Source organism: Heloderma suspectum, chromosome 17, assembly GCF_057233095.1.
Source record: "Heloderma suspectum isolate Gila_16-S chromosome 17, 16-S_ref, whole genome shotgun sequence".
Lineage (NCBI taxonomy): Eukaryota > Metazoa > Chordata > Lepidosauria > Squamata > Helodermatidae > Heloderma > Heloderma suspectum.
This window is the reverse complement of record NC_139474.1, coordinates 10,680,469-10,694,664: the sequence shown is the minus strand read 5'-3', so window position 1 is coordinate 10,694,664 and position 14,196 is coordinate 10,680,469. Positions and strand designations below refer to the sequence as shown.

Here is a 14,196-nt window from a genome sequence, read left to right as displayed (position 1 = left end):
ATTCTAATCCAGCCCTTGGGAGCCACAGAGCAACTTCTTGAGGGGGTGGGAGCGAGCAAGAGAAACTCTTGCTTTTCTAGTAGGCACACCAAGGCAATGGGGCAAATTGTCGGCCAAGCGAGATCTCCCCCGTTCCCAGGGGGCAGAAGCAATGGCAATGACCGGGCAGAGGGGACTGATGGTGCTTTATCCAACTGGGCATGCAAAGAAAACTGAGACACCCAGAACTCAGGGACACCCAGCGAAACTGGCAGGAGATTCAGGACAGACCAAAGGAAGTACTTTTTTCACACAGCTCTTACACCGAATTGGCTGCCAGAGGATCCAAGGGTGGCCCCTGGCTTAGATGGCTTTAAAACGGGGTGAGACCGATTCACGAAGGGAGAGGTCTCAGCATCTATTAAGACTTGAGTGGAGCCTCCATGTTCAGAAGCAGTATACCACCAAATAGCAGCTGCTGAGAGGCAATGGCAAGGGAGAGCATGCCTCATGTGAGCTCCCCCCCCTTCACATTTTCATGCTTTAGCCTATGGGGGAAATGTGCATTTTCGGCTGGTGTTTTTTTTTTTTTTTTTTTGACATATTTCTCTACAACTAAATTTGCGTAAAAATCTGGAAAGTAAAGTTCGCTGCGGAAGCTATGGGGCAGATTCACAGAAATCCAAACTCATCTGATTCCATTGCAGATTTCTCTGACATCCCTGCCCAGCCCAACCTTGGGTTCCTTGCAAGAGGAGAAAAGGCAGGATATAAATATGTTATTATTAAGAATAATAATAGGGCTATCTTTTGTGTCATTCACTCTCTAAAGCAGGGCCTGCTTGTGGGATTGCAACTCCCATCCTATCTTACCTGTGGCTATGCTGGCTAGGGCTGATGGGAGTTGGAGTCTCACAACAGCTGAGAGCCCACATGTTCCCCACCTCTTCTCTGGAATTACTTAACATTTGCAGAGAGCGCTCCCCCCGCTTCACAACCAGCTTGCAAGATGTTACAGCAGCTCCCACTGAAAAGAGCACTCAAGCAGACAGTGACTTGTCCAAGACCACATAAGAAAGCACACATCAGCAGGAATTTCATCCAGCCTCTGCTCCTCAGTGGCCACTGAGTATTCTTAAGCATCAGATGGAGGCTGGCTTCTTGCTCCACAGTGGGCCTGGCTGGAAGGTAACCTGCTGACCAGATGCCACCCCGAAGCAATTTTATCTGTGCCTGGAAGGCTCTTAAGAAAATGGTCAAGAAGTGGTGAAAAGCTGGAGCCCAGTTCCATGTGCCAGGAGAGAAAAGGGAAAGAGAGGGGGAAAAGCCTTTGGGGGTGTGTGCGTGGGGGGGAGAGTGGGGAGGGGAATATTTTATACTAGACGTTACATCCTCCTTCACATTTTTGTAGATAAAGCCTTAGCAATGCCTTCAAATCTGTAGCAACTTTTTTGGTACCATTTGATTCACAGCCTGTCTACGAGGGGGTCAGGTCGTGTGGCATAGGGGCCCATTCTCACTGTCTTGAGAAGAGACTGCCTTCCAGGGTTAGATCCCGGTTGGAGGGGTGTCCTGAGCAAAGTGCTGTCTGGTGGACACCCCTCCTCTGTCAGTGGGCCTCCAATGAGCTTACCTGGAGGGGTCCAGGCACCCTTTAAAATTTCCCACAATGCCCCAGTGATTCTAGGCCAGGGGTATCCTGGGAAATTCACAGGCTGGCTGCTTAAGAGTGCTGGGCCAGATGTTTTTTTATGGAAGGCTCAGGGGTAGGCATCAGCGGTGGGCCTTGCCAAGGCCCTCACAGTTGTCCAAAGATGACTGGTCTCCACCTCCACAGAAAAGTGGATGTTCATTCCTGTCATCTCGTCCTCAAGGCATATCCTCACAACTCCTGCCCGACAGCTGTTTTCATTACCATACTAGTGCGGCCTACTCAAACCACGAAAACGAGGTTCTGGGCCGCATCCGTTGCAGAGAGAACGATCCCAGGGGTCAGGGCAAGAGGAAGGACCACCACCGCATCTCCTCCATGTTTTCCTCCTGCCTCCTCAGATCTCCTTTCCAGACATTCACCCTCCTCCGGGGCTTTCTCTGACTCATCACGGCGCTGAAAGGCTCCCGGGCCCAGCTCCAAGTCCCCAAACCTCCCAAGGCTGTGGAGCTGCAGATCAGATTCCAGAGACCGCAACACAGGCTACAATTTCCATTCCTGGTCCTGGAAAGGGGTGGTGGTGCAGAAATGGGGGAAAGGGGGATGAAACTTTCAGCATGCCTGGCTGCCATTTTAAACTGAGATATATGGGTGTGCGTTCCTGCGTGTGTGACCGTGCACGTGGCAACAGTCATAAATACAAAAGCAGCACCTTCAAACGCAATTCAATGAGGGGTGGGGGAAAAGATTTATATATAAAATTTCTTGCAAAACACAAATCACAAATACACATAGAGATGTCCTGTTCTGTTAATACCACTTAAGACTGTGACAGGGTTGGCATTTCCCCCCAAAACATACCTTTCCTGAATGAGCGTCTGTAGACTACCCCAAATTCGGGTCCATCCCTCGAAATGAAAGTTCTGGCTGCCATGTTAGCCCCAGGGTCCCATTCACTGGTGCCACTGAGCACTGGACACTGCATTTGTCAAATGGCAACCATGCACATGTGAACGAACTCACCATATCAATAGCCCGGGCAAAGTCTCCACCCCCCCACAGATGCACCATACTGGCAGCTTCGCCTATCCACCACTGCATAAAAGGACCCTGTTTCCCTCGCCAAAAATACTTGTGTGTGTTCACAGTCAAGTTAAACCAGGATTGCCTCCAGAGAAGCTGCGTGCTTGTGCTATGGCAAGGGTGGGCAGACTTCAGAATTGCGCGATCTTACTTCGTTGTATGTTGCTGTTTTGCTAGAATCCCGGAGGGCCTGCTGTCCGAGTTGGCTGCAAAACAGCGGCTCAGGAGGGCAGACGGAATTAAGGAACGGGGTGCCTCTGAAAACATGTGCTGCCCGAGAATCTCTTCCCAGCATCAGAATTGAGCTCGCAGACTTTCCACAAAAAACTCCACTCCTGGCTCACAATAATCCCCTCCTGGTTTTCCCCCTGGACTTGCTTCCTTTCAGCAGCTACATTTTGGGGGTTTGTTGCCACTGCAAATCACCCAGCACAGAAGATCCCAACCTATCTTCTGCCCAACCCTGCTCTCTTAGAGAATGGAATTCAAAACATGCGAAATAAGCAGCAGGGTGGCAAGCTGTGTGTGAGTCCACTGTCGCAAGTATTTAATTTTGAACTTTAAAGCAAATTTCTAGACCTTAAAACTGTAGAGTTCGGGATGGGAGGGTTTGGGGCAATGCCTGCTGAAGTCTCATGCATATTATTGATCTAGTTTCAGGTTCAGGATCATGGGTGGCCGCTTGCCCCCTCACTGGGAGTTGCAGGATAGTATGGAAAGTAAATGTATCTATGCAAATTTGCCTACTTCTATGCAGGAAAGAGAATGCACTACATTCATTTTGAAGCCATTCTCAGAACTGCCCCGCTGGCTTTGCTTTCGAGTCGCTGCATAATTTTGACTAGGCTGGTGGTGATGGAGGGACTGGAAACGCAAATCTGCGAACAGGGAACATATACAGTGTTGCTGTTTTTAAGTGTAAGAAAAAGGAAGATGTAGTCTAAACTTTGGAAGCTTGATAAGTGCGCCAGGTAGCGAGAAAAGCAGCAAGCAGCAACTGGACTCCCTGCTAAGGGCTCAGTCCTTCGGAGGCTGACACCAATCCAATGCAGGGCAACTAGAGCATGGAGGTGACCCTTGTCTCCATGCTCCGGCTGCCCTGCATGTTCAGCTAGATGCCCAATTTCGTGCATCTAGCCAAGGACTTTACAGCAGGGAAGGGGAGGCGGTGCAGTACATAGGAAGCCTCGTAAAGCGACTTCCACGGTCTCCTCCCCCACCCTTTCTGCCCCCTCTGTGCTCCATTTCCGAGGGCAGCAAAGTAGCTGGCGCGGTGAGAACCACGCTGGCTACGAGGGGGCGGGGAGCGCAGTTTCTGGGAACCGAGCTTGGAGCCAGGGCTCCAACCTTGGTTCCAAGAAACCGAAAAATTCTATGGCCCTCTAGACAGTGTCTAGTGGCCATAGGATTGCTTCCTAAGATGCCTTTTCTGTGTGTGTTTTTTAAATCAGAAATCTGCATCAATGAGGACCAGAGCCTTCCTTTCACAAACAAAAATAAAACACCATGAATGGCAAAAATTAAAAGCAAAGAATCTCCTGAAGATGCTGGATTCCTCACATACTGGCAGCCTCTTGGATGCATCCAAAGCCACGGTCTGTGTGGTCTGCACTGAGTGGAGTTGTCTGAGCACCTTCTTTGTTTCAAAGACAGCATGTGGCATCTGGCCAGTGCATGAAGCATCACATGCAATTAGCCTTAAGAAGCGGAGAACCACTGGAACAGTTGACTTATTCCACTTCCAGTGCTACTTTGCAGCATGAACACTGTTCACAGGGCACAGAGGCTATCAGTTGCTCACACACACTCTTACTCTTTCACAATTCTGCATTTGGGGCTGTCTAGACTTTTGCTTGATGGAAGAAAATTGTCACAATTAAATTCCAGAGACATTCTTCCCCCTCCTCCCCACACCTTCCATTCATTTTGCAGCAAAGCTCATAGTTCAAAACCTGTTTGCCAAGTTGGAGTGACACCACTGGTTTAAACAAAACAAAAAAGTATGGATAGTGGGGTGGGAAGTCTTATGGCACAGACCAAAGCAGAAGGTATTAACACACACCAACAGGGGCCCAGCTAAAGTAAAAATGGGAAGGGTGTATTGTAGCCTTCTCCAACCTGGTGTCCTCCAGATGTGTCAAGACACATCTGATATAGTGCTAGACACCTGGAAGCATCAAAACCCAGGGTGCAGAAAAATGAATGAGAAGGCATCCATCGCAGGAAGAAAAGGGGTACACAGCTCAAGCTCAATTGCTGGCTTATAGACCAGGTTGAGAATGGTTATTCATGAAGAAGGAATTTGTTCTTCCAAAATGTAACCATTTCTCAGGGCACCTGGAGGTCTCCTTTCCCAATAGTAAGGGTGCAGCCCAAGGAAAGATATCTCACATTGATTAATCGTATGACTTCAGGTTGAAGGCAGAGTAACCTAGAAGTGCGGGGGGAAGGGAGAAGTCGTGGTGGACCAATTGCTGCTTCCAAAGCTTGTGCTGGCCAAGGCAAAAAGTGTGCCCAGGAAAGGGCTGAAGGGAAAATCATTAAGCCAGCTCCAGGACTGGCTCGTTTTCTCTCCCTTGTTGAGTGTGTGTGTGTGGCCTGGTTCGCACGTTAACACTAACCTATGGTATGGGTTGTTGAATCCTGGGTTGTCTGATGTGTGAACACAATTGTAATAACCCAATCAGGGCCTGTTAGCCATGAACAAGCCAGAAAAAGAACCCATGGTTTGTTGTGAAGTCTTGGTTGTTTAACACTATGGGTTGTCGTTACATGAGAACCCAGGCCCGTGGACTGTTTGTGGGTTGGTCCTCCAGGCTACAGAGGCAGCAGGTAAGAGCAGTAATAAAACCCCAGCTGCTCTACATGATAGTACGACAGTGCTGCAAAAGCATTTGGGATACAGGGAGGGAGCGGTCAAAGGACGAAGAGGGAAACAAACAATCCAGGGTGTAAGAGGACAAACCATGGTTTGTTTGATCAATTGCCAGATAAACCCCAGGTTGGGCAATAAACCATGAGTTAAATAAACCATGGGTTAAATAAACCATGGGTTAGCAGTGTTGCAGTAACAGGACCCATCTCGAACACACCCTTTTCTCCACCGCTACCACTAGAACACTGATGGCAGAGGAGGGAAAGTGGGGGGGGGCAGGGCCTTACCATTTATTTACTTGCTACATTTGTAGTACATTTCACCACCCCGCCCAAGGAGCTCAAGGCAGTGAACGTGGTCCCTCATCTCCATTTTATCCTCAAAACGACCCTGTGAGGTAGGTTAGGTTGAAAGAAAGTGAATGGCCCAATGTCATCCAGTGAGCTTCCTAGTTGAGTGGGGTTTGAACCTGGGTCTCCATTGTCCTGGTCCAACACTCTAACCACTACACCACACTGTATGTATGCAGGCCTCCTCAGTGAGGAGGCCTCTAGGGGCAGACCTCTGTCTCCATGTGTAGGGAGGGATATCTTAGCAGGGCCCATTGGGCTGTGCCCTTAATATATCAATTAAATTTCCACATGGACAGAAACAACTGTTCTGAAGCAAGAGGCACATTTTCTTTTAGATTATTAACGTCTTGTATAGCAACAGGCATCTTCTCAGAAGAGGCATTTCTTCCTACGTGAGAGGAGGGAGAATGCCTCTTTTATCAAGCTTGCCGGCTGCTGTTTTTATAAGTGCTTCTCTTTAAAATGATATAATAAAGCCCGCTGCCCGATCAATCAGGGGCACACTTTTAGTCCATTAAAACGTTTTTAATCAAATAACCTAACTGCTCAATTAACTCAATGCTGCAGCCCTAGTTGGAACACATTGTGCGTGACATGCGAAATCTATGAAGGTCTGAACAACCTGGGATCAGGGTCTTCAGGAGGCCGCCTGCTTCCATGTGAACTTCCCTGCCCAGGACCACCATCAGCTCAGAGCACCTCCAAGTTCTGTGCTGCAGCGGTTAGCCACAAAGAGCAGGGCCTGTTTGGCAGTGGCTCCTTGCCTCCCTCCCCGGTCCTTTCACCAAGTGCAAGGCAACACAGCAAAGGCGTTTTCATTCCTGCTGGCTTCTGAGAGTATCTGGTTTTAATGCCCTTGCTGATGACCTATTTCCCTTGTTGGGTCTCATTTGTTTTTGGGTTTTTTTTTATTACTGTGGATGAATCGTATTAAATAAATTAAACAACACACATGCATGGGAGGTGGGGTGGGGTGAATGCTGATAATACACCAGATAGAAGGAGCAGCTGATACTATGGGTACCAGATTCCACATAGGACTTGCCTCCTGTGCTTCTACAGGTGCGATCCTATGCGTGTTTAGACAGAAAAGAAGTCCTCCAGCTCCCAGCATTCCCCAGCCAGCTGGGGAATGCTGGGAGTTGGAGGACTTCTTTTCCGTCTAAGCATGCATAGGATTGTGCCCTGAGAGTTTCATAGGGTAGAATTTCAAGGGCTATACTGCCCTGCCTCCACCGCTGAAATACTATGTCAGGAGAAGCTGCCCTGACCCCTAAATCTCTCCCTCATCTTCAGTTCAGATGCTCCATCCTCAAATAACGCTGCAAACCTAACCTAAAACCTAAATTTTCAAGGGCTGTGAACCACACTGGGGATCATCCCCAGAGGGTAAACCGGAGTCCCTGCAGAGGAAGAGATACATAAAACAACATGAAGCCTTCCTGTTACCAGGCCAAACGTCCATGGCAGAATCCACCCGAGACAGACAGGAAAACCTAAATACGCAGCAGTCCCACCTCCACCACGGCCATCATTTGTTCTGACTCAGTTTCCAACACAACAGGAAAAAAAATACAAGGGAGGGTTTGGAGTACTGACACGAGAAAGGACAACACTCGCGGCAAACCAGAAGCAGACATTCAGGCAGTGGGTGCTGCATAGAGAAGGGTACCATAGCCTGCTCTTCACCAACTCCCCAACCTCTGCCTGGGGACAAGGGAAATAACTATTGTGCCCACTAAAACCCCCAGAATGGGAGACTACAAATCATTGGCAGATTTGTAGCGATTTAGTAAATTGTAGTGGTTTGCCGACGGCAGATCACGAGCTGCTTACCAGAAACCTCCCCCTTGGCTTGACGCAGAAGCAGTGGATCCGAGGCTGAAGCGGGCTGAAAACAGAATTATCCCCTCCCACCACACCTCTTGTTTTCGGGTAAGCAACCAGGTAAATGAGCAGGGTGATAGTCTCTAGCAGGTAGAGGGCCACACGGCTCCCTAGAGAAAGGGAGCGACCCACCAACGTTGAACGAGAAGAGGCTACAAACTCCTTGGAATTCCTTGTTCTTGTGGGCTTGGGTACAGGGAGACTTATCTCTTTGGATAACCCAATCAAGATTCAGAAGTTCAATGAGGCCTTTGCAGGCAAGTCCCACCTGATGCAGAGTTAGGCCTAGAGGATTAGGGAGGGGGCCTCTATCTCTCCCCACTTTTCCTTGCAGGCCCAGTACTCGCTGGCTAAGGTCCCGGGATGGATTTCGGCACGGGGCTTGCCACGAGCAACCCCACAATTCCGAGAGGTGTGGAGGTGGGCCAGGAGTTCAAAAGACGGGGGCCTCCCACTCACCTCCACCTTGCAGGAAGGAGAAGAGATGAGAGCGAGCACTTTCTCCAACAGGAGCACCGAGATTCACACACTTATGGGACCCCGGCTCCCCTCCAGGATTCAAGGAAAACGTCACAATCTGGCACCCCCTCCTCCTTAGCAGGCTGCAGCAGATGAAACAGAACGGAACCTTTTGCTCCCACCGAGAGTGAGCGAGACAGCAAGAGTGAGCACACCCATGGGCAGAACGAGGAGGGAGACTTTCCCCTGGGGGTGGGAGGCAGCACAAGGAAGTCACACGTCGTAGTTGGGCAAGTAGCTGTAGGAAGGCCCACTGGCCAACGGGGAGCTGCAGTTGCAAGGAAAGAACCAGCAGATCACGAAACCTGGGAGGAAACAGGGCGGGGAAAGAGCAAAAGATCCGAGATTGCTGTGTGCAGCTCTTGGCAGGGGGAAGGCGCCCATCTCGCTCTCTCCTGCCGCCACCCTTGCCTGGCGTACCTCGGCCGAACACCTCCCGCAAAAGGGCGATCTTGGGCTTCCGCGTGTGCAACACCTGCCGGTGCGCCTCCTTCAGGAGCCGGTTGCGCAGCTGCTCGATTGGGGTCTCGTCCGTGATGATGGAGACCAGCTGGGAGACGAGACGCGCACAAAGCACTGAGGGGGATGCGAGAGAGACACAGAGGCGTGCCTGCCCACCGTTTGCCCCACAGACAACAACGCAGCCCAATTCCCATCGTGTCACCATCCCTGGCAAGTCAGCTGCTCAGGTTTATTTAGGTCCTCAGCATGTCCCTGCTAAAATCAGGGGCCTTGCCGATCAGCCCCCTACCTCCCCCACCCCCGAATGACACCCTAGAGGAGAAGCATGGCCATGAGGGACACCAAGCGGAAGGGGAGGGCCCACACCTCAGTGGGAAAAAACATGTCGCTTTGCATGCAGAAGGCTCCCAAGTGAGATCCCCAGCATCTTCAGCCCAAAACTGGATCTCGAGTAGGAGGGATGGGAAAGCCCCTTCCTGGGCTGGAGGCATTTAAGCAGGAGCTGGACGGCCGTCTGTTGGGGAGGCTGTAGTTGCACCCTGCAGCACAGGTCCTGCATTGAACAAGGGGTGGGACTCGATGACCTCCAAGGTCCTTCGCAACTAAGAACATAAGAAGAGCCCTGCTGGATCAGACCAAGGGTCCACCTAGTCCAACGTTCTGTTCACACAGTGGCCAACCAGCTGCCCACAGGAAACCCACTAGCAGGACAGGAGTGCAACAGCGCCCTCCCACCCATGTTCCCCAGCAACTGGTGTATATAGGCAGACTGCCTCTGATACTGCAGGTAGCATATAGCCATCAGGAGTAGTAGCCATAGATAGCCTTCTCCTCCAGTCCCCTTTTAATGACAGAATCCCAAGATGAGCAAAAACCTTAAGGTTTGGTTTTGTTCATTTAAAAATAAATAAATCCATCTTTCTACCACACACAGCCTTTGAGACAGCAATTGGCTTGATTTGAAAGCAATATAAAATGGCACAGCAAACAAACAAAAGCATGGCCTAGAAAGCTTAGGCAAGCAGCTGCTAAAAATCAAACTAAGCAGAATAACCTTAGTTACTAGCAAAGGCCCCACAGGACAGTTTTAACCTGTTGCATGATGGGTTAAGCTGGGGCCAGGCAAATGTGTCTAGGGAAGTTGGGAGGGTGTGTGTTCTGCATTAGGGAGGCCACCACGGAGAAATCCCTGTCTATGGTAATTGCTTGAATACCTTTCAAAGGCCCCCAGACAAGTAGAAGGGCTGTAGCTCAGTAGCAGAGCACCTACGTTGCATGCAGAAGATCCCCGGTTCAGTCCCCGGCATCTTGTAAGAGCCATGCTGGATCAGACCAAGGGTCCATCTAGTCCAGCATTCTGTTCACACAGTGGCCAACCAGCTGCCCACAGGAAACCCACCAGCAGGACATGAGTGCAACAGCACCCTCCCGTCCATGTTCCCCAGCAAATGGTGTACATAGTCAGATTGCCTCTGGTACTGGAGGAAGCATAAAATCATCAGGACTAGTAGCCATCGATAGCCTTCTCCTCCATGAATTTGTCCAATCCCTTTTTAAAGTCATCCCAATGGTGGCCATCACTACATCTTGTGGAAGTGAATTCCATAGTTTAACTACTCTGTGTGAAGAGGCACTCTTTGACTCTGCCTCAGTCCTTGATTTAGTCGAAGGCCCTTCCCTAAATGGGTTGGTGGGCGGGAGGACTCAATGGTAGAGCACACTGCTTGGCATGCAGAAGGCTCCAATTCCAAATCTCTGGCCTTTCTGGCCCAGGAGCAACCCCCTGCTTTAGACCCTGGAGAGCTGGTGCCAGTCAGAATGGATAGATGGGACTTTGCACAAGGCAGCTGCATCTGCTGATTGTACTGGCTAGTGCCAGTGACATCATGGATATTATTTCTCTTATGAAGCTACGAACATAGGAAGCTGCCTTAAAATGTGTCAGACCATTGGTCCATTCAGCCCAGTGCCATCAACGCTAATAGCGGCTCTCCGGGGTTCCAACGAATTTCCCCCCACTCCACCTGGAGATGCCAGGGACCAAACCCACGACCTTCAGTAGGCTGGTGGTCTACCACTGAGCTACCGCTCTTCTGGCTTTGTGCCCGGGCAGTTTTGGAACTATCTGGATTATGGTTTCACTTTTATATGAGAAGTGCTGACAACCCAATTAAAGAATTTTTGGTGATTGACAAAATCTCCCCCCCCCTTAAAAATAGGGGTGGGGAACCAGAACTCCCATCAGCTATGACTATGCTTGCTGGGGCTGAAGGGAGCTGAAGTCCGAGAATGTCTGGAGGGCCACATGCACCCAAGCCTAAAACTAACCTGATCATAAAATATGACTGTGACGAAGAGCCCAAAGAGGATGGATTCCACCAGCAAGATGATGCGGTGAGCACTAGAGGAAGGAGAGGGGAAAGTGCAGTCAGTTTGCTAGCCAAGATAACCAGCCCACCTCATTTTGTGTGTGTCGGGGGTTTTTTACACAGGGTTGGCCTGTTTACATAGGTACCGGCCAGTCCATCCATGCAGGGGGCCAAGACGGCTGGAGGGGCTCATCATGCCATGCTTCCCCAGTTGCAAGGGGGGGAACTGGGAACATCTTTTTTCCTGAGAAACTGGGCTGAATATGGCCCACTCTTTCTCTTCCTAACTCCCTAAGCAGAAAAATGTGAAGCTCTGACACACAAACACACACAGGCATGAAAAATCAAGACAGAGTGACCTGGAACATTACAGAGGGGCCAGTTGCCAAAGTCACACACACACTGTCCTAACACTCTGAATTATTTGTTTTGACACCACCACACACGCACACAAAAGGAACGAGGCTGTGTCCAGCTCCTTCCATGCAGTAAGTCAAAGGTGTCGACCGACGGAGTCTGACCCTACATAGGGGGAGACGGGCAGGGAGGCTCTGGGATGGACAAAGGAGTAACTCCCAAACCACGACTGCTCCCACTTCCCAGAGAGTGTGGTTCAGCTGTTTCACAAAAGCCGGCTTGGTGCATCCACTCATCCCCTCCCCTGGGCCTGGAGCCAACATTCCCGTGTTCCAGTTGTTCTTGGCAGGAACTGTGTGACATGGCAATTCCTTTCCTTTCTAACTCTGCAAAGCCCGAGAAATTCACAGGGCCTCTGCAACCCCCGTTTATGCCTGGCTTTATGAGTGCGTTTTTTTAATTCCCTGGTGGGAGGAAGAAGCGGGCACTCACATTTGGATGCGGTTGCCGGAAACGCCGCCATCAGCAACTTCTGCTTTCCCTGCCGAGCTCTTGTCTGCGGGCCAAAGCCAGGTGGTCAAGACCAGCCCCATGGCGTAAAGGCTAGCCAAGCCTGTGGCCAGGAGAATTAGGTCAGTGAAGGCCAGGAAACCGGGGGGGGGGGGAGAGGAGAGGAGAGAAACTATGAAAAAAGTGCGTCAGTCCAGCTGTATATTTTCATCATCCCTCAGGGCTTGTGATAAATTCCCAAGCATGGTCAGGATGCTACTGAAGGCTCATGTTTGTAAAACAAATGGCTCCTGTACAACCTTCAGATGCCTTAGAAGCCCAGCTTTCAGTAAGTTTCTAGCCCTCATGGTCACAAACACCAACTTGAGGGGTTAAGCCAAAACCTTTACAGAAAGTTTTGAGAAGGGAGAAAGGTGGCATTATTGAATTGGCAAGGGAGGCCTAGGCCTAGGTGGGGAGACTGCACATTGGCAGGGGGAGGGGTGGGGGTGAAACCGGCAAAGGGCTCACCAGCATCTTAACAGGGCCATTTCCACTTTGCACAGAGCACTCAAGAAGGTATAAAGCAGTGTGAGAAACTGCTTCACTTGTGCACAGTCGACCCCTCCCATGTTAAGACTGGCAGAGGGTGCTTTCCCAAGGAGCTTAAAGGGTGCAAAACAAAATGGTGGTTTCAGGGAGCAGTAAGTCTCTAGTGCAGGGATACAGAACTTCAAATCTGGCTTTCCAGGGTTCCCTAAATGGACACTTACCCTTCTCCTTTTCCCCCAACCACCAACGGTTTGATAGCTTCCCTGCTTTTGTGCATTTCCCCAACCCCCATTCTAAAAAGGTGAGATGGCTCTTGGGCACGAAGAGTTTCCAGCTAAAATATGCCCATATTTTTGGCCCTGCCCCTTGGCCTTCAGCTCTGTCCACCCCCAGAACGCACCCCCACCCCGGACATCTTTTCTGAAATGGAAATTGGGCCCCAAGCTGAAAGCGGTCCTGCGCCGGAGTAACAAAGGCATTAAAGAGTGAAGCAGGCAGGCAGCAAGCGGAGTGGGATGCTTGCGGTGGAATCCTCATACCCACTGCATGTCCTGCAGGCAGCCGGGGCCAGGAGGGCACACACCCCTGGCGAACAAGGCCTCACATCTCTTCAAGACAAAGGAACTGGGGAGAAACCTAAAAGGATTCCAGGGTTCGCAGGCCTGTCCTGCATGCCTGGGACAAGAGCGGCCCCCAGTGGGGAACGGCAGCAACTGCTGCATCAGTTTCAGAGAACAGAGGCGGCATCTTATGGGTTGTGCTGGATCAATTGTGGTTGGTGTAGAACTGTGCAATCTCCAGAGATCCACACCACGCTTCAGGGAAGAATGTGTGCAGCTCAACCAGCTACACAAGCTCACAGACTGTTTACTGTGGATAACAAACACCAGATCCACAGAGGCCAGCAGTGCAGTGAAGACAGGGTTTGCAGGGATGCAGCCCCAGCACTTTTTGATTAGCAGGGACTCTGATGTCATCTGCCACCCCCCCCCCCCGCAAGAATTCCCCACTCTCTCTGAATGCAGCTGCAATCCTCATAGTGGCTGGCTGGGGAAAGGAATTTTCTCGGCAGCAATATATAGTTGTGAGCTTTCTCTGTTGTCATGCAAAGTATTCTATGGTGGCTTGGTCGCAAAACACCTGTTCCTCTTGGAGATGAAAACAGCCAGAACCGCTCTGTCGATATGGATCAATGCAGCTGCCTGCACTTTTGGACTCTCTTGGTGGCGTGGCTATCCAGTCATGATGAGTGCCTGCACTTCAGAATTTACCACTGGCAGGGGTCAACTGGATGATGGGCCACTAAGCGAGGCGCTGAATTGTGATGGCTACCCACAGTGCCCCACTCCATCCCTTCCCAGGAACTCCTCCTCCAAACCACAACTGTGTAACTTTTTCAGCGTACCCGTATAGAAGAGAAACTGGATGAAGTATTTCTGGTTGAGCTCCCCAACACAGTTGTTGATCCTATGAAGAGAGGGTGAGTTGCAAAGAAAACCACAGCAGATCATACGTAAAGAAGAAGGGATTGCTTTCTCCAGTTGTCAGAGGGGGCAGGAAGCCGAATTCCAATGTCTAATTCATTACATTTCTATACCACCCAGTAGCCAATAGCCAAAA

The 14,196-nt window shown here is 50.4% G+C and overlaps 1 protein-coding gene across 10 annotated transcripts in view; it reads right to left on the bottom strand.

The window, feature by feature from the left end:
- Positions 1 to 6,450: 6,450 nt before the first annotated feature.
- LOC146334468 (palmitoyltransferase ZDHHC3-like) overlaps positions 6,451 to 14,196 on the bottom strand; it is a 21,064-nt gene continuing 13,318 nt past the window's right edge. For 2 of the 10 annotated variants that reach the window (XM_084823769.1, XM_084823771.1), the window contains exons 5-9: positions 13,982 to 14,043; positions 12,028 to 12,148; positions 11,138 to 11,210; positions 8,768 to 8,897; positions 6,451 to 8,652 (exon numbers count right to left, since the gene is read on the bottom strand). In XM_084823769.1, coding sequence (XP_084679895.1) covers positions 8,561 to 8,652; positions 8,768 to 8,897; positions 11,138 to 11,210; positions 12,028 to 12,148; positions 13,982 to 14,043 — 478 coding nt within the window. In that variant the 3' untranslated portion in view covers positions 6,451 to 8,560. Of the gene's footprint in view, positions 8,898 to 8,998; positions 9,363 to 11,137; positions 11,211 to 12,027; positions 12,149 to 13,981; positions 14,044 to 14,196 lie in introns of those variants that run through there. The other 8 variants (XM_084823774.1, XM_084823773.1, XR_014786255.1 and 5 more) reach the window with 7 other exon arrangements.